This window comes from Lampetra fluviatilis, chromosome 28 (genome assembly GCF_964198595.1).
Source record: "Lampetra fluviatilis chromosome 28, kcLamFluv1.1, whole genome shotgun sequence".
NCBI lineage: Eukaryota > Metazoa > Chordata > Hyperoartia > Petromyzontiformes > Petromyzontidae > Lampetra > Lampetra fluviatilis.
Window position 1 is genome coordinate 6,972,473 of NC_136302.1, and position 27,290 is coordinate 6,999,762.

The following is a 27,290-nucleotide window of genomic DNA, read 5'->3' on the forward strand; positions in this document are numbered from 1 at the left end:
ACTTCACGGCTTGTCTTCTTTTTATTTCCATCAGCTCAAGAGCTACGACGATGGGGCTGAATGAACTCGCTTCATATTTGTCTCTCCTTTACCAGATTCGTCGCTTCAGTCATACTTGCGCTGTTTTGTTCAACGCAATTCTTTATTCTATTAAGCGCACTTCACAGTGACGTTGTTGCTCATACCTTTGTGTAAATATTTTTTTTATAGTCCACAATGATACTCAGGGTTACGAGTGAAGAGACGTCGATGAATTTTACTGACACTTATTGCGCACTCTCGGTTGTTTTGACGAAAAAAAGAGTCGAGAACTAAAGCAAATAGAAGAGCCGCGCTGAACCTGCCCATGTCCACTGAGCTGATAATGCCTGGTAATGGTCAATATATGACGGATGGAAATGATGCGGTCGATATATGGCCACCAGGCGATTTATCCGATTAACTTAGCCCGTCATATGTAAACAGATGTGCAAACAAATGAGACAAATTGCCCTCGTGTGTGGTTTAGCGATGGTTTATTTAGCAAAACATGACTCGATTCCGGATCTTGGGTCAACCATTAGCTATATTAAAACTATGCCACCCGTGCCCACAAATCTGTCCCTCTATTCAGCTCTGGTGGCCAGATGACACTGATGACTGGGCGTTTGCTGAGAGAGACCTCTAATTGGTCAGGTGAGACCAGGCAACATTTTTAAAAGGGGCCTTTGGCAGGAGTTGGGGCCACTTTGGACCTGCTTGGCCGTGCCTGCTCAACAACAGCAACACACGGACTCCTCAGCCTCTGCAGGTGGCATCAAGTCAATTGAAGACGCAATGGCTCGTATGCTGGTGGTTGCAGTCGTGATATTCGCAGGTGGCGCATCTTCACTTCATTTAAATTGACACAACAAAGTCGCGTCCCTCGCATATATAACGATGCTGTTACCAATTGCTGCTGTTGCTACCTTAAAATTGTGATGCGCGGTGCACAAAAAACAACCCGCCGACGCGGGTCTTGATGCCTGGCAACGGCTAACATCGGCGGAAAGTATCATCCGAATGGTCCAGACATCCCACCTTCAACCCGTAATAACCAGCAGGATGAAGTATGGTTAATCTCCGCATGGCATAGATGCCGCGGGGAGGCTGACATCCACCACTAGATTGACAGAAGGTTGTCAATTATTTCCAATTATTTACAATCATCAATACACTGCCTTTCAAAATAGTTTTTATTTTAGCATTGTAATGTCAACTAAATGACCGTCTACGTAGAAAGCGCTGGACATTTATTGATAATGATTTCTTCCTCATTGCCCAGAATACTATATATTCGTATGGGATAAGATCAAATGTTACAAAAATACACAGACTTTAAGCTACATCTCCCCTTTCATTCTAAATACAGTTCATACAACTCATGAGAAACTGCAATTAATCATTTCAGAAATCATTCTTATGATGCAAGGCTAACTTCTGGAATTATATACACTACATTAATTCTGGGCATGGCCTGATATTTTGGAAACAAGTATGAGGTGACCATAATTGTACATTATAGTTAATATAAACGCGTGAGAAACTGCAATTATTCGTCTGATGGACAACACTAAATGTAAGTCTTCACTTGGTCCATTATGATACTGTCTTACATTGAACAGCATTGTGTGCTATACTGAATTACAAAGTAGCAAGAGTGAGAATATTGTTTAACATGACATTTCGACTGCTTCTTCTGTTTTTTTTTGCAGTGGTGTTTGCCACTGGAGAAGGACACGCAGTGCACAGACGGAAGCGATCCTTAAGCTTTAATAATGTGGTCTTGTGTTTTGCCGGGAGAAGTGCATTGGATTACAGCAACTATGGCTGTTACTGTGGCTGGGGAGGAAATGGCGTTGCTCTAGATGACGCTGACAGGTAAGATTTCATTGAGGATGTCCGCACCATGGCAACATTACTGCTGGGACTTCACAACGGAATCGGCTATCGGTCACTGCTTGGCTTAGAGCACATGCAAAATAGTGCAGCCTCAATGGCGCGTTGGGACGAAGTGATTCCAATCAATGTAGATTTGAAGTTTTCGTGACTGCAGGGATCCATACTCTTTGGTTCTTTCGGTATCGAAAGATCTCTTTGGTTCCTTCGGTACCGAAAGCACCAAAGAGTATGATTCCAATCACACGAGCGCGAGCTGTGCATTGGGAGAATGTGAAAACGAGTCGACAAATGTGCCACGTTCTCTTGAACGATGTAAGCATTCAAAGTTGTGACCAACGATGTGAATTTATTTCTCTGTTTTAATACATGTATATAGTGATTAGGAGAGTGGTATTTGAGCCTGCCTCGGGCATTCCTCATCTTAAAACTAGCACCTGCTGCTTTGTGGATCCGGCAGCGCATAGAGTGGCTTTGGCCATAATGACATCTCGATCTTGTTGGCAATGTGTGAATATCAACACTGGGATGACAAAGGCAGCTGGGCGGAGTGCTGGCCAATCCAATTACTTGTGGACTTGTGCCAGCCTTAATCGGTGTCCCCTATTAGCACTTGCTCTCACAGTCCACGGCACTAAATTGCACTTTTGCCGTGTCTGCCCCGTGCGTCGCGTGTGCGCAGATGCTGCGAAGCTCAAGACAAATGCTACAACGCGATTTCGCGTGGCTGCAACGTCAACTTCATTGCCTATGCCAACAGCTGTGCAGATGGAGAGGTGCAATGCGGTACGTGACTTTTCATCAGCACTTGTGTTCTCTCTCGCGTTGGCGGCGGCTCGGCCTAGTGGGGTGGCACGATTGCCACTTGTCGCGGTCGCGTGCGGGGCTGAGGTTCCCCGATTGCCGTAGTTTGCGGCTTTCCCTCGTTACTCGCGAACTTTCGGTCCGCGATTTTGGCTCTCTCCGCGAATCGCCTCTGGAACTCGACACGACGACTGCATCGAGAGAGAGAGAGAGAGATAAAGAAAGACAAAGGGATGAGGTAAAGTGACGAGGAAGAATGTGTGAGGTGAGAAAGTGATGAGTTAATGCGATGAGATTTAAGTGACGAGGGAGAATGCGACGCGAGAAAGTCATGAGATAGAGTGCTGATGTGCAATATCATCATAATTTAAGGTAAGTTAATTAATACTATTACTGTATTTAATACTTAGAAGTTAACTTTATTAACTGTATTAACCATTTTCTTTTGTTTTTGATAACTTTATAGTATTTCTTCCTCATTGCCCAGACTACTTTATGTACTTATCTAAGGTATTTAATTAAAAAGACAGGATTTCGTCGGCCGATGTCGTTATCCGCGAAATTTGCAATTCGTGAGCATCTCCGGAATGTATCCCTCGCGAATAGCGAGGGAAACGTTGCACACTGCGGGTGGATCGACCGCTGTGACACACGCACCACCGACTGCGTCACAGTGCACATTACAGATCTCGTGACAGTCAATATTTGCCAGATTTGAAAAATGTACCGTCAAATCATTCAATTTGGGGAAACACGCAGCATAGCAACCTTGGCCCGCTGTCCTGCACACCCCCCCTGCCCCGCAAAAGCCACTGTGAAACTTAGCAGTACCCTCCTGGAAAAAGAGTCTTAAGTCTGAGCGAGAGTTTTTGTCCGTAGAAATATAGTTCGCAGAAAAGATGACTCTGATTTAGCGAGAATGTAGAAACATTCATTCGTGTTCATCGCTTGTATAATGTGCTGTGTATTTTAATGTATTTAAATGCACATTGGTATAATTTTTTAATAATACACAGGAATACACTGATTATGCTAGTTGTTATTACTGACGAAACCTCATATTCAGATTGTAACTGTTGTGAATTTTCTCTCCAACACACCGGTGTGCTGTACTAGTAACGAATTGGCCACGTTCTGTTTACGTGACAACCCTTACGAGTTGGCTGTCTCGGGTGGTGGCGGGTTTAACGACACATTTATATATTTACGCGATCTAACCCAAAAAAACCTATATTATGGATCCTATTGGTCGCAAAAGCCTACGTGTTAAACACAGGAATATATCAATAGTTGAAAACACATGTATTATCTGATTTTTTGGGACCAGGTTTATGAATTTGAAATTATAAAGACATCCACCCATGCTAGGAGCATTTGGTGATGCAGTGTTAACACACTTGGTGTACGTAGTGTACGCACATAAAAACCCCTCTAATCATTAAAATTGCATCCAATTACACAGCGTGTTTGCACAATATTGGAAATTGTGTGCAATGCTTTTGTTTGCAAATGTAGTTATATATTTACGCCTCTTGCTGTGGGATTTAATTTTCTAATCACCGCACTGGCAACAAAGGGGCTTAAAATAGTAAATACTATAAGGATCTTTACTGAAATTAACACTACCACTATTTATTATTGTTAAAGGCCAAACAAAACCTAGGAATTTGAAATGTATTAAGTTATAAAACGCACTGGTTACACGTTTGGCATTTATATTGATATCAGTATATGATATGATTATTGTTAATGTTATGGATATTCTTGTTGAACATGCAATTGAATTTGCTAAACAACGAATTAATTACTCTTTGGTTCTTTCGGTAAAGTCACGTAGAAAGAAAATAGATTAAATAATAAAGTACGACGTTTCGATTGCAACACAAGCAACCGTCATCAGGTAGAACTAACATATATAATATGCGCAATTTAGTTTATTTACAGCGCTTTGTCACATCTAACTGCGAATGAAAGCTTCCCCACACTTGTCAGTCGTGAGGGTTTTTTTCACCATACTTCACCATTCTGGTCAGTGTGGGTTGGTGAACCACTTCTGAAATGGGGGGGTTGGACCGGTTTCGGGATCACTTGCTACTCATGTTGACCGTGGCCTAGAATCAAACTCAGGTGGCCCAGGTTCCCAGTACTGTGGACCAACTAATGCACGATAATTCCTCCCTCACAAACGTGTTGCACGTTAATCATTGCCGTAAAGAAACATACTTCTCCTATGGATAACTGTAACAATAAGTTAGTAATTTAAATCGATCAAATGTTCGCAAATGTACGGATGATGCGGAATTGCAATACGTCCACGTGTGTTTCAAATTACATGAGTTGTTATTCTCTTCCCTCAAAATCGTCCGTTGTGTTTCACAGACAAGCTTAAGCTGTGCGAGAAGATGGTCTGCTCCTGTGATGTCATTGCGGCAAAATGCTTGGCAGGTTCAGCGTACAACAACGCGCTCAAGAACTACAGAGGGAAGTGTTAGGTGAAAAACTAAAACAAAAAACTCGCTGCTCTGGATGAAAAAAGAGAGTCATATGATTTCACTTACACTCGTATAAAATTATTTGACCTAGTTTTTCGTCAATTTCACTCCCATTACATTTTTATTCGCCAGGATTGACCAGATTTTTGTCCTCGTTCTGTTACGATTTTTATTGTACGATGAAATTCGTCAAAATTATAGCGTTAATTTACCGCCAAGTTGAAGTTTTCTTTTATGGGGATTATAGATGGTACTGTCGCGAACGAGAAGATAATAAAGAGTACCACGAAATAATAATAATGTGTCTGACAATACACGCGTCGGTTACTGATGAATAGGGTTGGCTACGAATGGTGCGAAAGAAGTCCGACAGACATACACACATACTATATAACAACGATCCCCTTCCTCCCATTTAAAAAGTCCTGTTAAATATTGCATCTCTTTTTCAATTGTCATTAAATGAGCTGTAAAACTGATGGCATGATTGATATGGTGATGTGCTCAGTACACTACAATAAACAATATCTAGCATATCCGCTGCGTGAACTGGTATTAAAATGCTGTTTGTTGTGGCCGTATTATTTGACTTTAGTTGTAAAGGTATGTTCTAAAATTTTTAATAATATATGAAATCAAGATATGATGTTCATTTATATACAGTAACACTTAAAACCCAACATCCCTATATTTGAATGAGGATTGTTCTAATAACACGTACAAATTACAGTGACATTTTATTTCTATTTACAACATACCTGGACACATGTAATTGAACAAAGAGCAGAACGAAAGACATATTTTGCAATTGGACATCATTGGACTTCACGGATGCTTTGTAAGAATTGTACATTGCGTGGCATGTATATTCACCATGGTTTTTTGTAGCCCTCAGATTTAGGTGTTGGTTGCACCGGTTGCATTTGTAAACCTATTTTGGTGTTTCTGGATTGACGATCCCGAATGACCAAATCACACTGAACGCATCCGATCTCGTCAAAGGCAAGCAGGATTGTGCCGAGATAAGTGCTTGGATGGGCGACCACCACGCACAAAAGCACAACTGTCAACCCCTTATCATTTGCCTACTTTATTACAGATCAATTCACACCTTATTGGTCACCCCGTGCCATTATAAACCTCAACGTTCATTCTACAAAGTCCCATCACAAAGGAGAAACACAAACAAATAGACAAAAACATTATTTTTCCCGTATTCAAACGGTTATACGCCATATGGACCTGAAAACTCAATTTCCCTGTACAAGAATACGGGTAAACCGTATGGGTTGACAGGTAAGGTATAGTGCAGTGTGTATAGTAGTGTATAGTAGTGTAGTGTATAGTGTAGTGTATAGTGTAGTGTATAGCATACCTGTCAACCCCTTATCAGTGCCTACCTTATTACAGACCAATTCAGACCTTATTGGTCACCCTGTGCCCTGATAAACCTCAACGTTCATCCTACAAAGTCTCATCACAAGGGAGAAGCACAAACAAATTGACAAAAACTTTTTTTGCCCGTATTGAAACTGCTGCACGCCGCATGGACCTGAACATTCAATTTCCCTGTACAAGAATACGGGCAAACCGTATGGGTTGACGGACATGCAAAAGGATTGATATAGTGGTTGTTCCACTACGTGATGGGCAGTAGAGGGCAATGCGGAAAGACACATTGCACGACCGTAATTCCACGCTTCCGTGTCTAGCGCCTTCAAACCCGGGGCAGTTGCCATCGTAAGGGGTGAGAGGCACAGGTGAGGTACCACTCCCGAAGGGTGGGTGTTGTGCGCGTGGGCTCGGATGTTGTGTTGGGGCAGTACCATCGATGCCATAGTGGGGTGGTGGGGTGGTGGGGGACACAGCGATGGCACTTTGCCACAGGTGCCAACATTTTTCGATTTTTAGCTTTCGTGACTGCAGGGATTCAGAGTCTGAATGCCTTCTCGACAGACCTGTTCTCCACCTGAAGACGGCTGCTTGCGTTGTGGCCGAAACGTCGTGAGAATGATTTTATTATGTTTTATTTTTATTATTTTATTATTTTCCTTCTACGTGACTTTACCGAAAGAACCAAGAAGAAAAAGGTGCCAACATGTCTTGCTCCGGCTTTGAACCGAGGCCTTCGAGAGGTATTCGCTCTGTAGCCTGACTCGAGTGTCCGTGCTATATTGTTCATGAAGCTGCTTTGGTGCATGCGAAACACAGTGCGATTTGGCGACACGATGAATTGCGGCAAAGGTCGTAAGTGTACACAAATTTACATTCAAACGAGACGTTTTTTTTTATATTACAATGAAAATCCAGTTAAGCACTTAGGCTTTCGTGACCAACATTGTCCATAGAGGTTTTGTGGGTTAGATGGCATGAATATAAATGTGTCGTTGAACCTGCCACCACCTGCCACAGCCAATTAGTATGGTTTGTCACGTAAACAAAACATGTCAATTCGTTACTAGTTCAGCGTACCGGTGTGTTGGAGAGTGAACCCACAATTATAAATGTTGTGTTGAAGAATAAACCCACAATTGTAATGTTGTAGGTTCACTCCAACCCGAAAATCTTCTTTTTGAATAAAAATCCATTCCCCAAGTACATATCTAGCACACCGTCCGCCCCATTCACTTCGAGTGTTGAGCCATCACTCCAGCTTATTTTAGCAGATGAGCAACCTCATAGCGTGTGTGTGTGTGGAGGGGGGTATGCCCTCCTTTAAACAAGGATTTGATGATGGAAAAGTTTTTGTTGTTGTGGAAAATCGCGGCCAACTTGCAGCTTGGAAGTCAACTGGGGGGTTGCTCTTACGGAATGGTGAAAGGATTAACATTATTTTCGACACTGTTTTTGATTTGTTTCAAAGCACTGTTGTTTACTCTGTCGCAGTCGACGCGGGCTTTGTGTGCATATTTTTTGTTTCGATTTGCTCTCGTTAGTTTGCACATTTCAACCCCCTGAAATATACTGTAACTGCTGCCACTGCCAACGGTCTTGGGCTTTAGTCATGCCCTGTAAGAGTGTTGCTTAGCTCAGTGGACCTTACAAGCTGAAATGCAGAATAAGTCGGAGTGTGGTCAGTGGGCAGATCGTTGGTGGAGTCAGGTATTTGTGGGCAATTTCCACCAGTGTGGCCTCTGAGCAGGCAAGCCATGAGCCACTTCTCCAAAGTCACGTAGCGAGTTTTGGCCAGTACTGTATTCCGGAACTTTGAGGTGCATTGCTCCATTGAATGCCCTCTCTCAGCTCATGTTTGCAAAGAGGACTAAAGGATTAGCATGGCACTCTTTATACATTTGTACGAGGCGTTTTGTCAAAGCTTGTGAGAGCACCAGAACCAACATTGTCAGTAAGGTTTAGCTGCTTTTTTCTTCTAAAGGCCTTCCTCGCTTGTCCACAGCAACAGTAATAAGCGAGGGACAATTTCACACCCATGTTGTTCTCTTGTTACATTTATTTAAAACGCTGCACTGCAATTACGTTGTGATTTAAAGCTTTCGTGACTGCAGGGATTCATATTCTTGGTTCTTTCGGTAAAGTCATGTAGAAGGGAAACAATAAAGTAAGAAAAAAAACGCCACTTTTTTTCAAAGTTTCTTGCTGTGGATTTCACACCTGATGATGATTGCTTGTGTTGCAGTCGAAACGTCGTGAGAATGTTATTGTTTTATATTTTTATTATTTTAGTGTTCCCCTTCTACGTGACTTTACCGAAAGAACCAAGAATATGCAATTACCTAGTTAACACATGGCGCTAAAGTTGAGGTCAGGTGTGTCTTTCATATGTGCTCTGCACATTTCATGATTGACAATGTTGGGCTCAATGGATAGGTCGTACAAACTAGATATTGGCCAATACCCCACATATGCCATGTCTATGACGAATATTAGAGTACTGTAATTATACCTTCCACTTTTCATTTATTGTTTACCTTCATTGAAATGTTTAGTTTTAATCTAAAAATGGGTTATTGTGTTTCGCATACAATTGATATTGTGCATACATTTGCTGTCCCTATGTTTTTCATTAAGCCTCCGATTATCACGGATGATTACATCCGGTGTGAAATAAGTTCAGCTGACATACATACGTATATAGCTTACGATTTGTCTTCATGTATGCTTATATCTGCTTTCCTTTAAATGGTGCTTTTAATATTTGTCACGACGACGTCCTCAAGTACGGTACTTTGTATCCTCACTCTGATACACTGCTGTTCATCACTGGGTGATGCGTTCTGGAGAAAGATCATGACGATGTTGATTTGAAGCTTTCGTGACTGCAGGAATCCATACTCTTTGGTTATTTCGGTAAAGTCACGTAGCTAAAAAAAAATAGATCACGACGCTTCGATCGCAACACAAGTGACGGTCGCTTGTGTTGCGATCGAAACGTCGTGATCTATTATTTTTTTTAACCTACATGACTTTACCGAAAGAACAAAAGAGTATCATGATGATGATGAATACAGGAGAACTCCTCATCCACTGTAATGTGGGTGAGCAATATGTACGTTGAACTTCTTTCGCACCATACGTAGTCAACCGCGCTAATAGTGAATCGGTAGGCCAACAACTTTTACACTTTGACAAAAGTTTATTTAACTGAAATTAACCATTGTGTCTTATTTTTTACGAAGTCAGAATGGTTCCTGTGGAAAGTCCCTCTGTGGATGTGGCAAATTTGATGTAAGCTGCTTTGTAAGATGCCCATAACATTTCATGAACAAGTTATATAGATTAAGAAAAAGATGCTTATTAAAAACAGCTGATAAATGAAATGTCTTTACAATGACGTATGACTCTCATCACATTTCACCTATCTCTTAATCATTTCATAGTTGACCAGAGCTATAATTAGGAAGTACTAATTCAATTGTTTTGAATGGTAATTTTACATAATATTTTAACGACGATGCCAACAAATGCTATGGTTGTAAAATCATATTGCAAAATTTCATTACATTTAATCAGAGCATTTAAGCAAATACAACACCATATAATACAATGGGCTCATTATGTATTTGGTAAATTTGATGTGTAAACACAATTGTGCAAATGTGTGCTGCTTGTTCATGTCAAAATAATGTTGTGATACAATCAACGTTTTATTCCTTGCCACACCAAATGAAAGGGGAATAGAGTCACGGATGTAACGCATGGTTAAATAGATAGAACGGCAAATGGGAGAGAGAAGAGGAAGAATGAGAAATAAGAGGAAAATGATGGACAAGGAACAGAGAAACCGAACTAAAAGTTCAGGACATATGATGATCAAGAGCAAGAGGCCACATAAGGACGTTGGCATTGCTGTACGGAGAGGCGTTTAATACGTAGGCTTTTGCGACCAATATCATCTATGATACAGTTTTTTTTATGTTCGATCACGTAAATATATAAATGTGTCGGTAAACCCGCCACCACTCGACACAGCCAATTAGTAAGGTTTGTCACCTAAACAGAACGTGCCAATTCGTTACTAGTGTGTTGGAAAGCAAATTCACAACATTTACAATCTGAGTACAACGTTTCGCCAGTAATTACAACTAGCTTCATCAGGTGACAGCCAGATTTGTGGAGATTTCTTACTGTTTTTTTAAATAGAGGGGTAGGAGGACGAAACAGGTGGACTTCACAGATCTGGCTAACGCCTGATGAAGCTAGTTGTAATTACTGGCGAAACGTCGTACTCTGATTGTAAATGTTGTGGCTTTGCTCTCCAAGGCACCGGTGTGCTGTGCTAGTAACGAATCGGCATGTTCTGTTTACGTGACAAACCTTACTAATTGGCTGTGTCGGGTGGTGGCAGTTTAATGACACATTTGTATATGTACGCGATCTAACCCCCAAAAAACTGTTAAACTAACATTACGCTCTCGGAGCAAAGTTGGGCCAAAATCATTCAAAAGTAAAATATAAAAATAATTGCCCATCAATCACTTTATTAACTTGAATTCATACAAGTACCAGTAATGTATTGTCTGCAATGGAGTATGTTAGTTATATTATTTTTTATCTTGTTATATTTTTAATTGGCTTCACAATAATAATAACAGAATAAACATGTGTACCGCGCACAGTTTTGTTCACTCTCGGAAAGAGAGAGAGACGGATGCAGAGGCACAGGAAACCACATACAGTACTATATCATTGGGTTGGAAAACAAAACTGGTGCCAACAATTTCCTACGCTCTGCGGTCCTATATTGCGATGTTTGGTCAACAATGTCAAATTGAGTGTTTGTACATGAAATCGGCGTGTGTTATGCGCCGGTCTATTCTCAATCGCAAAACAAGTTTCCAGGTTGTTGGTAGCGTCACGATGTGAGTCCGGTGACCAGTGGCGAGTGACATGTGAACCAGTCCTGAGCACATCCTTCGCCAACCCACATTAACCATCACGGCGAAGTATGGTCAAACAAGCACCGAATGGAAACGCATAATAATGCTTTCGTCCACAATTGGATTGATAAGTTGGCTGTGTGTTGTTATATATGAACTGTATCACCAAAAAATAAAAAAAATACATCGTCTTGGGGATTTGTGAGCAACTTGTGTTTGTTATATTCTTATATTTGTAGTCACGCCACTACAACTCTGTGCATGGTAGTGTTATTACGATGAAACGTTTAGTCCTAAGATGCTTCACGAGTTTAGGCTGCAGTGCGCATAGGCGGTTACGTCAAGGCACACGTATGCGTGCAATGCACATAAAAGAATGCGGTCAGGTCGGGTAAATCCCACTCCGGACAAAACCTGTTCGTGAACCAACGCAGTGAACGTCGTCACTTCACGAGGCTACAAGGAAGTTATTTTTCTCTCCTGCTTTTTATATATATTTAGGACGGAGTAATAATAAACATAGAGTACAAGAAACGGACCGGAGCAGACCTCACATCGAAAGCTTTTGGAGTGGTACATAACTGGGGAAAGGAATGGCAGGCGTGCTTTTGGCAGTGGCTTTTACAATCGCAGGTACGTGAAATAAATAGCGAAATAAGAGCTGCGATACTTTGAGAAGTTGCCCACACGTTAAAAGGTATTCCGTTATTGATTTGAAGCTTTCGTGACTGCAGGAAACCATACTCTTTGGTTCTCTCGGTAAAGTCACGTAGGTATAAAACAAAATAAAATACATCACGACGTGCTTTCCCACCTGATGACGGACGCTTGTGTTGCGCCCAAAACGTCGTGATCTATTTGATGTTGTGTTATACCTACGTGGCTTTACCGAAAGAACCAAAGAGTATGTATCCCATTATGGTAAACGATCTACATTTTCAATTATGGCTTATTAGTCATAACCCGAAGTGAAGTGAGACTCGCATAAAGTAGGGCGTTTGATATTTGCTCAACACAATTGTAAACATAACTTTGAATAGTAATTTGCATTGAAGTCATTACCAATGTATTAATTTTATTTAAAATTGCGAGTCAGAGGCAGTTTAAAAGATGATAAAATATATAATCACTGACAAAATGTTTCGTTGATTATTCAAAAAAAAGATTATGTTACATACTGTAGTCTTAAACATGCTGTGTAAACTAACAGACTAATACAAAATAAATATATATGATAGAGGAATTCCAAGCAGGAATATATATAACAAATAACAGGATGCAACTCGTTCATATAGGGGTTTATCATCATCATCACCATGAGCCATAATCTATCTACTGCTGAATGAAAGCCTTCCAAAGCCATTGCTTCGTCGCATGGTCTCGCGAAGCAACAATCCACTGAACTCCCAATGACTTTACTTGTTCACCCCTTTGGCTGCCACTCCATTATTGTTCTTGACCACTGATTATAATCTCTTCTAGTGGCAGGTCAAGGCCAAGCCCACTCACTCTTTATACCGCTCAGTATAATATCTCTAACTTGTGCGTGTGCGTGTTTTGCAATCCATATATTGCTCTTTCTGTCACTCAGAGTAATTCCAAGCACGCGTCTGTCCAAGATTATTTGGGCACTTTACAGCTTTTGTTATGTTTTCTTCGTCGACGTCTGTGTTTCTCATTCGTAAGTTAAAGAAAAGAACAAATAGAATAGCAGGCGTGCTCGCTCAAGTTTTACTGCAAATAAGCACCTCAATCACAAGGCTCATGTGTTAATCTTCTGTTCAGGTGATAACAATGTCTTGAAGAAATACACACCCATCAGCCTTGTATCGCACGTATATATATATACATATGAACTGTTCACAAATGATTAATGGGGAGAAAATAACGTAGAATTAGGAGCCTAACCAACCACACGAGAAAAACTGGTTCGGGAAATGCACATTTGAAATTACTCTTTGCCTAGATCAGGGGTGAGGAACTTTTTTTCTGCCAAGGGCCATTTGGATATTTATAACATCATTCGCGGGCCATACATAATTATCAACTTAAAAATTAGCCTATTATATTTGGTCAAACATTTAATCAACTCGCCCCTAATGTGTTGGCTGGAACTGCTTCTCTTTGGTGAGGCGTGTGATGTTAGCTGGTATTGATGATGTTGCTACTCGCAACTGCTTTTTCAGGTTTGCTTCTAGATTTATTGAATTTCGAGTCCCGCCTGCGGTTGCCTTGGCAGGGCCGGACTAAATGATTTCGCGGGCCTTATACGTCCCACGGGACAAACGTTCTCCACCCCTGGCCTAGATGGACGCGTTTTGACTGATATGCGCATCAGCGTGAAATACTGTTTCACACATAAGCATTATAAATACGGATTGTATTACTGCATAGGTTTTGGCCTTTGAGCTGTGTACCAGTCGGATGTGTTTTGCGGTTGTGGCGCGCGTTCCTGAATTACTTCGTGTGCGATGTACGGCGAAACGTTGGGCATCATGCGCGAATTGCGCGCGATCAAAATAATTTCGAATTGTACAAAGAGCTTTTCGCCTGCACATAGCGAGAAGCTAACAACCCCCTGATTATTCCATTCAGCAATGTGTAAACTAACGTCAGCCGAGATGCATACACCTGCTGACGAGCGCGTATTTTTTCTTGTGTACTCCATGACAGTTCTTGTAGGTTGTGCAGATGGTCATGCTCACGCGAGGCACACACGGAGCTTGATAAACTTGGCGGAGCTCATCAAGTGTGTCACTGGGAAACACGCGTGCGACTACAATGCTTATGGAAACTGGTGTGGCATAGGAGGGAGCGGAACTCCGGTGGACGAAATTGACGGGTGAGAAAGGCAACGTACGGAACATGTATGTTGCACACATGACGCACTTATTTATGGCCCACTCTAAACTATTTCTTTTATTTTACCAGGTAAGGCCCACTGAGCTATCTATATATATAAAATCGCAAATCTGTCTGTCTGTCTGTGTGTGTGTCTGTGTGTCGCCGGACCATACGCAGTTTCATTGGACGGCGGTTGCCCCTGGCAACGGGTAGCGACGCATTCGCTGCCGGGTGGACGCCATTTTTAATTCCCGTTAAAAATATGCGCACGCAATTGTCGTATAAACTCGATATACCCAGCGTTGCCCGGGGAGAAAATACATTTAAAATCTTATGAAAACTTTCAAACATTACATACCAATGAAAAAACAACTGTGTAATTACTTATTTGTTTCTTTCGGTTAAGTCACGTCTAAAGATAAAATAATAAATTAAATTAAATAATACAATACGACGTTTCGATTGCAACACAAGCAATCATCATCAGGTATAATGAAATAGCGACATAAAATCTAACCAGAAAACTATAGACAGACATATTAGCAGACAGATATCACCAAGATACATAGCGAGAGCAACACAGGTAACAGAGAGGGGTGATCGTCTCTGTGTGGTGGCCTTAAATAGACAGAGGGGGGGGCGGAGGCAGAGAGAGGGAGGAGGGTTAGAGAAAAAATTAGCATATCAATGAGTGGTCAACAGACGTGGTGCTGCGAATGCGATGGCACGGCAAGCAAGCCTGAAAATCAGGAGAAGGACACACTAAAATTAAATAACCTAGTAAAATATCGAAATGTAATGTAATACAACACAGAGGGTCGGTCAACACACAATTAACGCATAGCCTGGTTGATTACGTATTTCAAAGATTGCTAAGTTAGAATTTAAGTGTGAACAATCTAAAGAGAGGACACAGGCAGAGAAAACAAGTCGCCAGAGAGAGAGAAAAAAGATAAGCTTAAAACTTCCCCGTAGAAGTGGTTCAATCTTAATTTTAGAACTTTCGTGACTGCAGGAATTATTATTTGTTTCTTTCGGTTAAGTCACGTCTAAAGATAAAATAATAAATTAAATTAAATAATACAATACGACGTTTCGATTGCAACACAAGCAATCATCATCAGGTATAATGAAATAGCGACATAAAATCTAACCAGAAAACTATAGACAGACATATTAGCAGACAGATATCACCAAGATACATAGCGAGAGCAACACAGGTAACAGAGAGGGGTGATCGTCTCTGTGTGGTGGCCTTAAATAGACAGAGGGGGGGGGCGGAGGCAGAGAGAGGGAGGAGGGTTAGAGAAAAAATTAGCATATCAATGAGTGGTCAACAGACGTGGTGCTGCGAATGCGATGGCACGGCAAGCAAGCCTGAAAATCAGGAGAAGGACACACTAAAATTAAATAACCTAGTAAAATATCGAAATGTAATGTAATACAACACAGAGGGTCGGTCAACACACAATTAACGCATAGCCTGGTTGATTACGTATTTCAAAGATTGCTAAGTTCTAATGCTAAGTTCATTATACCTGATGATGATTGCTTGTGTTGCAATCGAAACGTCGTATTGTATTATTTAATTTAATTTATTATTTTATCTTTAGACGTGACTTAACCGAAAGAAACAAATAATAATTCCTGCAGTCACGAAAGTTCTAAAATTAAGATTGAACCACTTCTACGGGGAAGTTTTAAGCTTATCTTTTTTCTCTCTCTCTGGCGACTTGTTTTCTCTGCCTGTGTCCTCTCTTTAGATTGTTCACACTTAAATTCTAACTTAGCAATCTTTGAAATACGTAATCAACCAGGCTATGCGTTAATTGTGTGTTGACCGACCCTCTGTGTTGTATTACATTAAATTTCGATATTTTACTAGGTTATTTAATTTTAGTGTGTCCTTCTCCTGATTTTCAGGCTTGCTTGCCGTGCCATCGCATTCGCAGCACCACGTCTGTTGACCACTCATTGATATGCTAATTTTTTCTCTAACCCTCCTCCCTCTCTCTGCCTCCGCCCCCCCCCTCTGTCTATTTAAGGCCACCACACAGAGACGATCACCCCTCTCTGTTACCTGTGTTGCTCTCGCTATGTATCTTGGTGATATCTGTCTGCTAATATGTCTGTCTATAGTTTTCTGGTTAGATTTTATGTCGCTATTTCATTATACCTGATGATGATTGCTTGTGTTGCAATCGAAACGTCGTATTGTATTATTTAATTTAATTTATTATTTTATCTTTAGACGTGACTTAACCGAAAGAAACAAATAATAATTCCTGCAGTCACGAAAGTTCTAAAATTAAGATTGTGTAATTACTTTTAAACCCGACGCGCCAAGAATCGATTCTCTGAATCGCGCAAAGGAATCGAAGGTTGTAGATTCCTTTACATTCGGACGATTCCCGTTTACTATAAGTTGCTTAAAATCGATATAAACTGCTACGAACGGGAAATATCCGGCGTTGACCGGGGCAAAAATGTAATTAAAAACTCCTGAAAAAATAAAAAAACAATGAAAATGAAACTCTATCATTCAAAATGTAAACCCCCAACATGCCAGGAATCGATTCTTTCAATCGCACAAAGGACTAATCGAAGGTTGTAAATTACTTTAGGATCGCGCTTCCTGTTTAATATAAGTTGCTTATAGAGTTGATATAAACTGCTACGAATGGGAAATATCCGGCGTTGACTGGGGCAAAAATATAATGGTGAGGGTGGTTGTGAGTGGCGATTGTGAGTGGTGAGGGTGAGTGGTGAGGGTGAGTGTTGAGGGTCAGTGGTGAGTGGTGAGGGTGTGATTGGTGAGGATGAGTCGTGAGGGAGAGTGGTGAGGGTGAATGGTGAGGGTGAGTGGTGAGTGGTGAGGGTGAGTGTTGAGGGTGAGTGGTGAGTGGTGATTGGTGAGCGTGTCATTGGTGAGGATGAGTGGTGAGGGAGAGTGGTGAGGGTCAATGGTGAGGGTGAGTGGTGAGGGTGAGTGGTGATTGGTGAGGGTGTGATTGGTGAGGATGAGTGGTGAGGGAGAGTGGTGAGGGAGAGTGGTCAGGGTGAATGGTGAGGGTGAGTAGTGAGGGTGAGTGTTGAGGGTGAGTGGTGATTGGTGAGGGTGTGATTGGTGAGGATGAGTGGTGAGGGAGAGTGGTGAGGGTGTGATTGGTAAGGATGAGTGGTGAGGGTGAATGGTGAGGGTGAGTGGTGAGGGTGAGTGTTGAGGGTGAGTGGTGAGTGGTGATTGGTGAGGGTGTGATTTGTGAGGATGAGTGGTGAGGGAGAGTGGTGAGGGAGAGTGGTGAGGGTGAATGGTGAGGGTGAGTGGTGAGTGGTGAGGGTGTGTATATATGTAAGGTTATTAAGAAATATATTTTTCACCCGGGCAACGCCGGGTACTTATGCTAGTATAGTTACATTTCAAAGCGACCTTGCTCAACGAATGACAACTCAACGAAGTGGCTTGTTTTAAAAGATGGACCCAATTTCAAAGCAGTATATTTCACGATGGCAACATGTTACAATTACACAAAAAGTTACAAACGGTTTAATGAGTTATCCAGTTTTACTATCCATTTTATAAATGCTCTATGTGCCTTCCACCTGCTGTACGGACAACATCGAGACGATAGTTGAATTCGTCACAAACGCCTCTCAAAGTGTCTTCTTCCACTGCAGTCACCACTGCCGTGATTCTGTTTTTGAGGTCATCCAGATTAGTCACTAATGGTGGCACAAAAACACGGTCTTTGACGTATCCCCACAAGAAAAAGTCGCCAAGAGTGTAGCGCCAAGTCTTGGGGTCCTGTGCGACCTATCCAACGTTGAGGCATTGTGGCTTGCGAATGACTGAGGCTAGGGGCTGTTTGTGCGCTGGGAGAAGCATCTAGCGGTAATCATTTGAAACTCTATGCCCCGCCCTTTCAAGTGGTAAGAGTTTCATTCATGGGCGGTTCGTGGTTGCAGAGATATAGCCATGTAAAACCGGGTCCATCTTTTTCAAACACCCTGTATATTAGCCACATGCTATAAACGCATGTTTCTAAATGTAGAGGGGGAAAAAACCGGAGGACACGACCACGGGGAGACCATCCAAACAGCAAATATACAGCAGCAGGCGTCAGGATCGGGATCGAACCCACGACCTCATGTATACCAGGCGTGGTAGTTAACATCTCCTAGCCACCGTGGCACCCACTATTCCATGCAGGCCGGACGCCATGGAAGAGGTGGCTGTATCCACACCGTATCGCCATTGTCAATGGCTTGCAATGTTACAGGCGATAAAGAAATTGTCGTAACCGTCACCATTACCGCACCCCACGCGGCCTGATGATCGACTGGCCGTGTTGCCCCAATTAATACTGCAAGGGTGTGTGGACAGAGGCAGTGAGATTGAAGAAACGTGTCCATTGTTGCAACAGGAGATCGATTGTTACGCTGAGAGATCGAATCTGCAACCTTCAGTGTGCTAACCATTACACCATGGCAACATTCCAAACATGAAATAACCGCATACAATCGAACTACCTGAGCATTATTAAGTAACTGCATAAAATAGCACTACACTGTATGATAATTATTAAGTAGCTGCATGGCACAGCATTATATACGCTATAATAATGCGATGGAGAGTGAACATTACCAGTTAACCTACATTTTTTCGAGAACATTTTTATAGGTAAATTTTAACTATTTCCATATATTCGACGCCTATTAAAATTCACAGCTCTTAATGCCAGTCTCAAAGAGAGTGCCAATGTGTTTATCTGAAGCCAATATCAATTTCAGCCCCTGGGCTTTAGAAACCTAATGAGCAAAATGCTATATAAATATAGACTGCTTTGCAATCAATTAAAAGTTGTCATGTTTTTTGGTTAGATGATGCTGTTATATAATACACAAATTATTGAAAAGAAAAACATCTCTGTAAGACATATTACATGTCCTTCATATAGCCATGTCATCATTGGGGTTGTTTTAGCATGGTTGACAATGCTGGTTAGTGTGAGTTGGTGAATGTGGCTGGGATATCACAACGTTCATAGCGCAGTGCAATATCAGCCATACAACAGAGTATAAATCTGCTATTTTAGTAGTTTAGTTTACTTGATTTACAAAAAAAAAAATGTCACGCCAAATTGCCAGCTTTAGTGATTGCAAAATTAATCAATGCAATTTGTTTTGCCATGTAAATAGGCCATTACATGCAGTCATCAAGCGCACCCTAATCCAATGGCAACAACGTCTCTCGCGATCCCGCCATTATAATGATGCACCCAGCACCGGCAAACAAACGAGTTAACTTGCTTCATCTCCACGGGGGTGGTGATGGGGGGGGGGCAAGCGACGCATCTTGCCTGAGCTCACTAACTTTTGATTAGGTTGTTATTGTACGGTCGAGTTAAAGCACATTTCGTAGGTCCTGTACTGCACAAGGAATTCAGCACGCACCTTCGCATGTAGCCATGGGAAATATTTCTTAAATGCAGTTGTTTATATTGTTCTTGGTTTGTATCCACGCAGGTGCTGCCAGCGTCATGACTGGTGCTACGACAGACTCATAGCTAATGGCTGTTGGCCTCGGTGGAGCCCCTATATCTACACGTGTAAGGACACCCTGGTTAACTGTGGTAAGCCACCCGAGAACCTTGGTATTCAACGCTGGGATTTCCCAGGCCCATAGCTACCTGTAGTACTTCGTAACGACGTATTTGCAGTTACAGTACTCATTGCCAGTTGCGTCACTATGGTTGGTGTCAACCAGTGCGTAAATCATGGTGTCACCCCCCATGGACCTCCTCCCGTACCAGACCATATAGAATCCTTCGTAATGTTTTTTGGACTAATGTTACTCGTAAATCGTAATTCCCGTATATCACTGAATGTAATGGCAATGGTAGTGACATAAACAACTAGCAACATTTAAATTACACCTTTAAATTACAAGATTTCCTATAATTACTACTTCATTCTCAAAAAAGTTATTGATATAGGTTCACAAATACTAATTACCACAATATTGTAGCTAAAACACCATAAGATTTGACAAAATCAGCTACTATAAAAACACGAGCAGCGACGAGCACAACAGCGCGTGCTGGTAGCGCGTGCAGACGAAATCACGTGACTCGAAGCGTCACTGTAGTTGGGTAACAATGACAGCTCTGACCGAAGCGCATTAGAAGGTTAAAAACGTAAATTAGCATAGAGTTTTAGCCTTGTAGGTATATTTATACAGTACATGTAAGCTGGGCTTACAAAAAATGTTTTTGTTATAACTAACTACAGGGATATTTTTGTTTCATAAAAAGACAATTCTGCTGAAAGCACAAAAATTGTATAGACAGTCATGTTGGTGTCACCCCCTCTGATGGTGTGACCCCCTCTGATGGTGTGACCCCCTCTGATGGTGTGACCCGGTGTGGTCCGCACCCCCCGCACCAGAGGTCGCAACCGGGTACCCGATACCCGTACCCTATCCGATACCTGGCTACCCGTACCCGGCCGGGTACGGGTACCCGTTTGCGACCCTGGTGCGGCCAGGTACGGGTAGCACGTGAGTCACTGGTAAGTAACTGTTTGTCACTCAATCTTAATTTTTGGAGCTTTCGTGACTGCAGGAATTATTCTTTGGTTCTTTCGGTTAAGTCACGTCTAAAGATAAAATAATTAATTAAAGTAATAGCGACGTTTCGATTGCAACACAAGCAATCATCATCAGGCATAAGAGAAATAGCAACAAAAATCTAACTAGAAAACTATAGACAGACATACAAGCAGACAGACATCACAAGGACACACAGAGAGAGGACACATATCGGCACAGAGAGAGGGTTCGTTTCTGTGACGGTCCCTTAAATACGGGGAAGTTTTAAGCTTATCTTTTTTCTCTCTCTGGCTATTTGTTCTCTCTGCCTGTGTCCTCTCTTTGGAATTTTCACACTTAAATTCTAACTCTCTGTGTGTCCTTGTGATGTCTGTCTGCTTGTATGTCTGTCTATAGTTTTCTAGTTAGATATTTGTCACTCATTTCCCAACGTCTCGTCTCTTCTCACAATTCAAGTTCCTAGAATCAACCCACCCGCGCCTACAACATGGCTTCATCCCAGAGGTCGCAATCAGGTACCCGATACCCGTACCCTACCCGGCCGGGTACGGGTAGGGTACGGGTACGGCTGGGTACGGGTACCCGTTTGCGACCCTGGTGCGGCCGGGTACGGGTACGGGTAAGGAATCAAAACCTGTTTGCGACCTCTGGCCCGCACTCCCCTAGTGACGCCACTGCTCCTTGCAACGTGGCAATATTTATGCCGAGATCATATGACCACGTTGGGGGTTTCCAAGCAGAGTAGCCGTGCAATGAATGACTTCCTCTCTCGACTGCTGGCTGCATTAGAGGGAGCTCTAGAGAGAGCCCCCCTATATATGCTATTTTGGCCTACTCTTCTACGCTGGTCAGACTTTTTGGTAGAGGTGAGAGTTTTCACTCTAGATTTTTGCATTCCCACACCCACTTAGTGTCTGTGGGTTTCTTTTTTTAAACGGAATACGTAAAGCAAAAGTACTTGGAGAATTTCCAGCATTAGCCATACACACCGCATTGTTGTTCTAGATGTAAAACTAATTTATTTTTAACTACTTTTTGTATGTTTAGTTTTCTGTCCTTTCCCGCACCTCCGATTAGCACGGTTGGCTACGTAGGGTTTGAAATAAGTTATCCATGCATACGTACATTATCTTGAAATTAGTGGCAAGAAAGTGTGAAAGCGAACGCTACTTGATGTTAAATCAATGGTACTTTTTTGTGTGTATTTGTATCTTCATCTTCTAGGTAACGATGACGGAAGTTGCCAGGCGCAGATGTGTGCATGTGACAAGGAAGTGGTGGAGTGTTTCGCAAGGGGCACATATAATCCTGCGAACAAAAAGAAAAATTTGTTTTGCTAGACAAAGCACGGAATGGAGGGGAAATCCCAGCAAGAAGACTGGAAAAACCCAGTACAATGCCACCTTAAGTAAAACCCAACGCAGTGGCAATTTCAACGTTTTTTAAAATCAGGCTTGACTTTGTTTGCTTTAGATTTGCTGTACTGTGAAACGCTGAGAAAGAACGTTCTATTTTTCTTCGCAACCAGTTAAACCTGAATCAGGAACATTAATGATTTTAAAAATATTTCTGCTGCAGATCTGCGTTGGCGTGATTGTTTTTGAATTCCATTGATTCAAACTGAATATTATTTCACAATATATGTTTTTGTTCAAAATCATGTAAGTGATTTTACATTTCGAAAACATCTAGGAAATAATTAGAATTGTTTAAGCTTATCCGTAATAAGATAGTAATTAAATATCTGAACGGTTTAAAATATGTCATTACGTCTGGTTATGGTTGCTAATCTTCCAAACACCGAATTCAATAACATCCCATCAAACAGACTCATACTACACACAACATTCAGTACAACCTCATTGCCTGTAATCAAGCACTGTGGAGGCGAGGCTTGGTGAATCACACAAATGTTGTAAACCTCCCCTTCTATATGGGCGTGGAGGTGCCATACCCTGACTTTGCCAGGCGAAAGGTGGTCCAGCAAACCGTTGACACATATCACATCTGGTCCCTTCTTTGTGAGATACAGCGTTGCCCCCTTGCACATGTGCTTTCCTCTGGGTGCTACGGTTTCCTACCACATATAAACACTCGTTACTTTGCTGAAAGTATCTTAATCGTTGGCGTCTGGCTGCTGCCTTCTTGCTTTTCTGTCTGTGGTTCCTCCTCGCACCTCTGGTCGAGAGTGAATGATTACAAGTTTAATGTATTATTAGTATTACTGTAATTGCTTTAATAAAGGTCCGCAACATCAACTGTGAAAATATCCATCAGCAAGTAACATCACCCCTAAACATGGCACAGGTGCTGTCTCTGGTATTTAACGCCTCCCTAGCATGACAACGAAGAGACTGCAAATGGTGTTGTACGCTGGTGACCATCTCCATTGTGATGAGAAGTAGTTTGAGACTGGTTGGTTATTTCATGGCACGTAAAAAAAATAGTACTCGTGGATATCAGGAGGTGTTTACTGGTCTTGCACGCATTTCGGTTGCCAAGTGATCAGACCATTTGCAGCACATTGAAATCCATTTTACTTCTCCACATATAAATAACCACATTCGTTCGTCTAACAGCTTTTCAGACCAGAGTCCCATAGTTTTAATGGAGTGCCCTTGCCAATAACATCTGGTAACTCAACAGCATTTGTTTCACAAGCCTGGCTCTTCTGATGAGACGAGAAGGTTCGATCTGGTCCATAGTTTGTTTGCTTAAACAAAATGCTGCTGTATAATATTAGTCTAGAAATCCCCCATGGGCTGATGGACTACAGACGCACGGTATTTGTGTTTATATGTGGAGAGAGTTTTGGTTAAATATGCTCTGAAGCACACACATGTCATTTTCATTTCTGCACAAAGTCCTATGGGTCTGAAACAGATCATTCACATGTTTGCACCACCTGAGGCACCATTTATAGGGATACTGTTATATTTTTCAATCGCATTGTGGGTAATATTGAAATGTTGTCGAGGACATTAGCAATATCAAATAATAGCGTCTTGGAAATTGTCACATAATCAATAGTTGACACAAGGTGAATGAAGCTCAAACCAGGCCTCATCGTTTCCAACGCTGGCCTATAGCCTAGCGGGTAGGTGTTTGTCTTGAGTACTTGGAAGAGAAGCTTTAAATCCAACTTTGGAGATAATTTGTGGATGGATCTGGCATTAATTTGTTTCGACAACAAAGGAGATAGCGTGACTATAAATTGATCTGAAATAGAGAAGTTGAGACACGTATATGTCATGAAGGGGATGTGTTGAATCGAACGGATGTTATTCTAGAGCGACAGTGCCGACACCTGGATTTGGAAAAAACAGAATTACGAGCTGGCATATTGATTGTATTTCGGCATATTAAAGGTTGGCATGCTTTATGGTTGCATTTTAACAAAGGGATATTAAGGTGATTGGCTGATTAGGTTGCGTGAGCATGCTTTTTCATCTGTAATTGTGAACGTGTGAGCACGGGTTTTATTCGATTGGGTTGAGTGCGAATGGTTTTGAGAATTGAGAGACAAAGTGCACAACCTTAATTAGATGTAATGAAGCGCGCTTTCTCAGCCTGTATATACGAAGCTGGGTAGATCAGTCGACGAGGTCGTTTGTGGTCAGGAGCCTCGGCGGACTGAGTTGCAGGCAGAACTCGAGTGACAAGTGACTGCCGTCCTAGGTGAAAGAGTCCCCGAATTATTTTACACAAAGTTTATTTGACGTGGCTCTGTGACAAGGCTTGGCTCAAGACTGCTCTCGAGGACTAAGGTGAGTGAAAATAATAAGTAATATTTAAAAAAAACATTTAAAACACGCTTTAATGAAATGTACCGTACTTTTAGTGGAAGAACTCCACGACTCCAGGAAGTGGCCCGAAGCTTGCCATAACGTAAGGGACCGTGGTCATTTAGAGCCAATGTCAATTTACCGTGGACAATTAGAGCCAAGCCGACACATAACATATTTAAAACATGTTTTAAAATCTAGGTGTGTTTTTTTATGATAGAATATAGTATTGTCATCAGTATGACATAAGTATACCAAGTTTGCAGTCGATACCACATTGGGAAGTGGGTCAAAATTGAGTTACAAGATTTGAGGATACAACGACGACGACAACAACAAAAACAGTGAGTTAAATGAAAGCGTGTAAATAAAAAAGACAATGGGGATGGCGTGTGGCTTGGCCTTTGACAGCTCTGCAATAGGAGGGCGTGGGTGATCAGCCACACCAGCAGGGGGTGATGTGGGCGGTTACACAGGGCTGGTGATGTGGGGTTCTGGCAGCAGGCCAGTATTGAGAAGGGATTTTACTGCGGGAAAGTGACAAGTAATATATGCCATTCCCTCGCGTTTTTTTGTTAACGATGTGCCTGGTGTATACAGATGGTGTGTAATAGCAGTCTGCCAGTTACGTAGCTTTATTTTTAGTCGTGCAAAATAAAAACGTCTTAACTGCTCCGTTGGGTCACCTTGGTTGCATTGCTTTGGCATCTGTCCTGCCACAAATTTCTCCAGTGGGCGACAATAGGCAGAAGACGGTGCACGCCTCTGCATGGCAGCGGGACTACCTGCATATGTAGCCAAAACTCCGTTCCGTCTCCTCGTAAACAAAAATAATAATAAAAACACCCAGGTCCATCTGCCTCTTTGTCCAGACCAATATCATCAAGCAGCCTCTGTTCACACACATTCTGGACTGGTCTTTACTCCCTTTGGGGCTCTATCAGGTATGGGGGTACATTAAACCAATAGTGCTGTATTACCAGATCCAGCGAAATTTCTGTATAAGTTTACTATTGTCAATGATGCTCCTGGCTACTTGATAGGTGCACGTGTTTCAAAATTTCACATCAGGGACCACATACAATTTCCCCAGCGGTTGTGTTTTTTTTAAGCCACCTTGATCTGTTAAACAGCGCCACCCCCTGTTTGTAGAATTTTAAAATGGCATCTCACAGAATTGGAAAGACAATCTGTGATGGAGGGGGCAATTTATTTTAAATGAAAGCTGCTGGAATTACAGTAATTTAACCATTCCATAATTTGTCTGAATAGCTAGAATTCGCTCCAATAATTATTTGCCACTCCACCCCGATACTTGTGTTTATCAATACCTTCCTATTGGTGTCGTGTTCAAAGAAAACACATCTCTACGGAACTCTCGCAGAGCAATGGAAGTGGATACCTCTCGTCCACACAACACTTTCCCCCCAGACCGACCATAGATGATGGTTTGTCGCATGACTACAAAACAAATGTGTGTGTGTGTGTTTATATATATTTAGCTGGGAGAGCTGTGACTTGGGTAAATTAAATGTAATGATTTTTGTGTGTGCAGCAATTCGTGACTCAGACCATCAAATCACTTCGTGCGAGAACCTGGCTTAATTAATGCCGCTGTCTGGATTCAAACTTGTGAATTATCAGACCATCTTTTTACATTTGAAGTCCTGTCTCAACCTGTTGATACAAAATAAAATAAAACTGGATCTACAAGCCAAGCCAATCAGTCGCAGGGCGTATATGGCCCTTTGCCAACGGGCCCCGACACTTAACGGCCACTTGTACCAGAGGCTCGGCCGAGTTAAACTCCATTCCCATAATTATAACACCAGACAAATTACATGCCAACCAATTCTAGATTTGAAGCTTTCGTGACTGCAATCATTTACTTGATACAGCTGTCGTGGCTGTGACGGTTCCACCTGAAGACGGACGCTTGCTTGTGTTGCCTCCGAAACGTCGTGATTTTTATTTTTATTTTATTATATTATTTTATTTTACTTTTTAATGTTTTTACCTACGTGACTTTACCGAAAAAACCTAAGAACATGCCAACCACCTTTAAAAAAAAAAAGAGATTCTACACTTATCCTAATTGAGGCCAATTGGTAGAAAGCTTTTTTTTTTACAATTTACTAAATAATAAGAATGGATCCGTGCACCAAATTATACGAGTCTGTCTGGGACATTGGTTAAACCACACACTGATTATGTGTCTCCTTAAAAAAATGTTGAGCCATATTTTATTTCCCCCTTTCGAGAATTGTAGCCAAACAAGTCTATAAACAATTCCGTAATTGTAGTCTGTATTTTGCATCCGATATGTTTAATCACATTAGTGTCACAACAGTTTTGCACAGTGGCTTTTGAGGCGTTTAAGTTTGGGTACTTTGTGTATTTTTGCCGTCCTTGATAAAAAACGGTGATAATAAAAATGTTCGTGTGTTTTTTCACTAAACAAACACAAAATAAAAAAAATGTTCCGCAGCATTTAGAAGTG

The 27,290-nt window shown here is 41.7% G+C and overlaps 2 protein-coding genes across 2 annotated transcripts; both read left to right on the plus strand.

The window, feature by feature from the left end:
• Positions 1-774: 774 nt before the first annotated feature.
• LOC144942856 (basic phospholipase A2 PA-9C-like) lies at positions 775-5,337 on the plus strand. Its single transcript, XM_078869862.1, has 4 exons — positions 775-856; positions 1,734-1,899; positions 2,600-2,703; positions 5,101-5,337. The coding sequence occupies exons 1-4, from the start codon at positions 817-819 to the stop codon at positions 5,211-5,213; spliced, it is 423 nt and encodes a 140-aa protein (XP_078725988.1). The 5' UTR covers positions 775-816; the 3' UTR covers positions 5,214-5,337.
• Positions 5,338-12,064: 6,727 nt separating this feature from the next.
• On the plus strand, positions 12,065-22,800 carry LOC144942857 (acidic phospholipase A2-like). The gene is made up of 4 exons (XM_078869863.1): positions 12,065-12,184; positions 14,225-14,393; positions 19,922-20,028; positions 22,230-22,800. Exons 1-4 carry the CDS (start codon positions 12,145-12,147, stop codon positions 22,343-22,345), a joined length of 432 nt encoding a protein of 143 aa, XP_078725989.1. The 5' UTR covers positions 12,065-12,144; the 3' UTR covers positions 22,346-22,800.
• The last annotated feature ends 4,490 nt before the right edge of the window (positions 22,801-27,290 follow it).

Bases quoted from the DNA above. Each gene is read 5' to 3' on its own strand.
- LOC144942856 (XM_078869862.1), top strand. From the start codon at position 817: ATGGCTCGTATGCTGGTGGTTGCAGTCGTGATATTCGCAG. The intron at 1,900-2,599 runs GTAAGATTTCAT...GCGTGTGCGCAG, and splicing joins GCTCTAGATGACGCTGACAG to ATGCTGCGAAGCTCAAGACA. The intron at 2,704-5,100 runs GTACGTGACTTT...TGTGTTTCACAG, and splicing joins AGATGGAGAGGTGCAATGCG to ACAAGCTTAAGCTGTGCGAG.
- LOC144942857 (XM_078869863.1), top strand. From the start codon at position 12,145: ATGGCAGGCGTGCTTTTGGCAGTGGCTTTTACAATCGCAG. The intron at 14,394-19,921 runs GTGAGAAAGGCA...GTATCCACGCAG, and splicing joins CCGGTGGACGAAATTGACGG to GTGCTGCCAGCGTCATGACT. The intron at 20,029-22,229 runs GTAAGCCACCCG...TTCATCTTCTAG, and splicing joins GGACACCCTGGTTAACTGTG to GTAACGATGACGGAAGTTGC.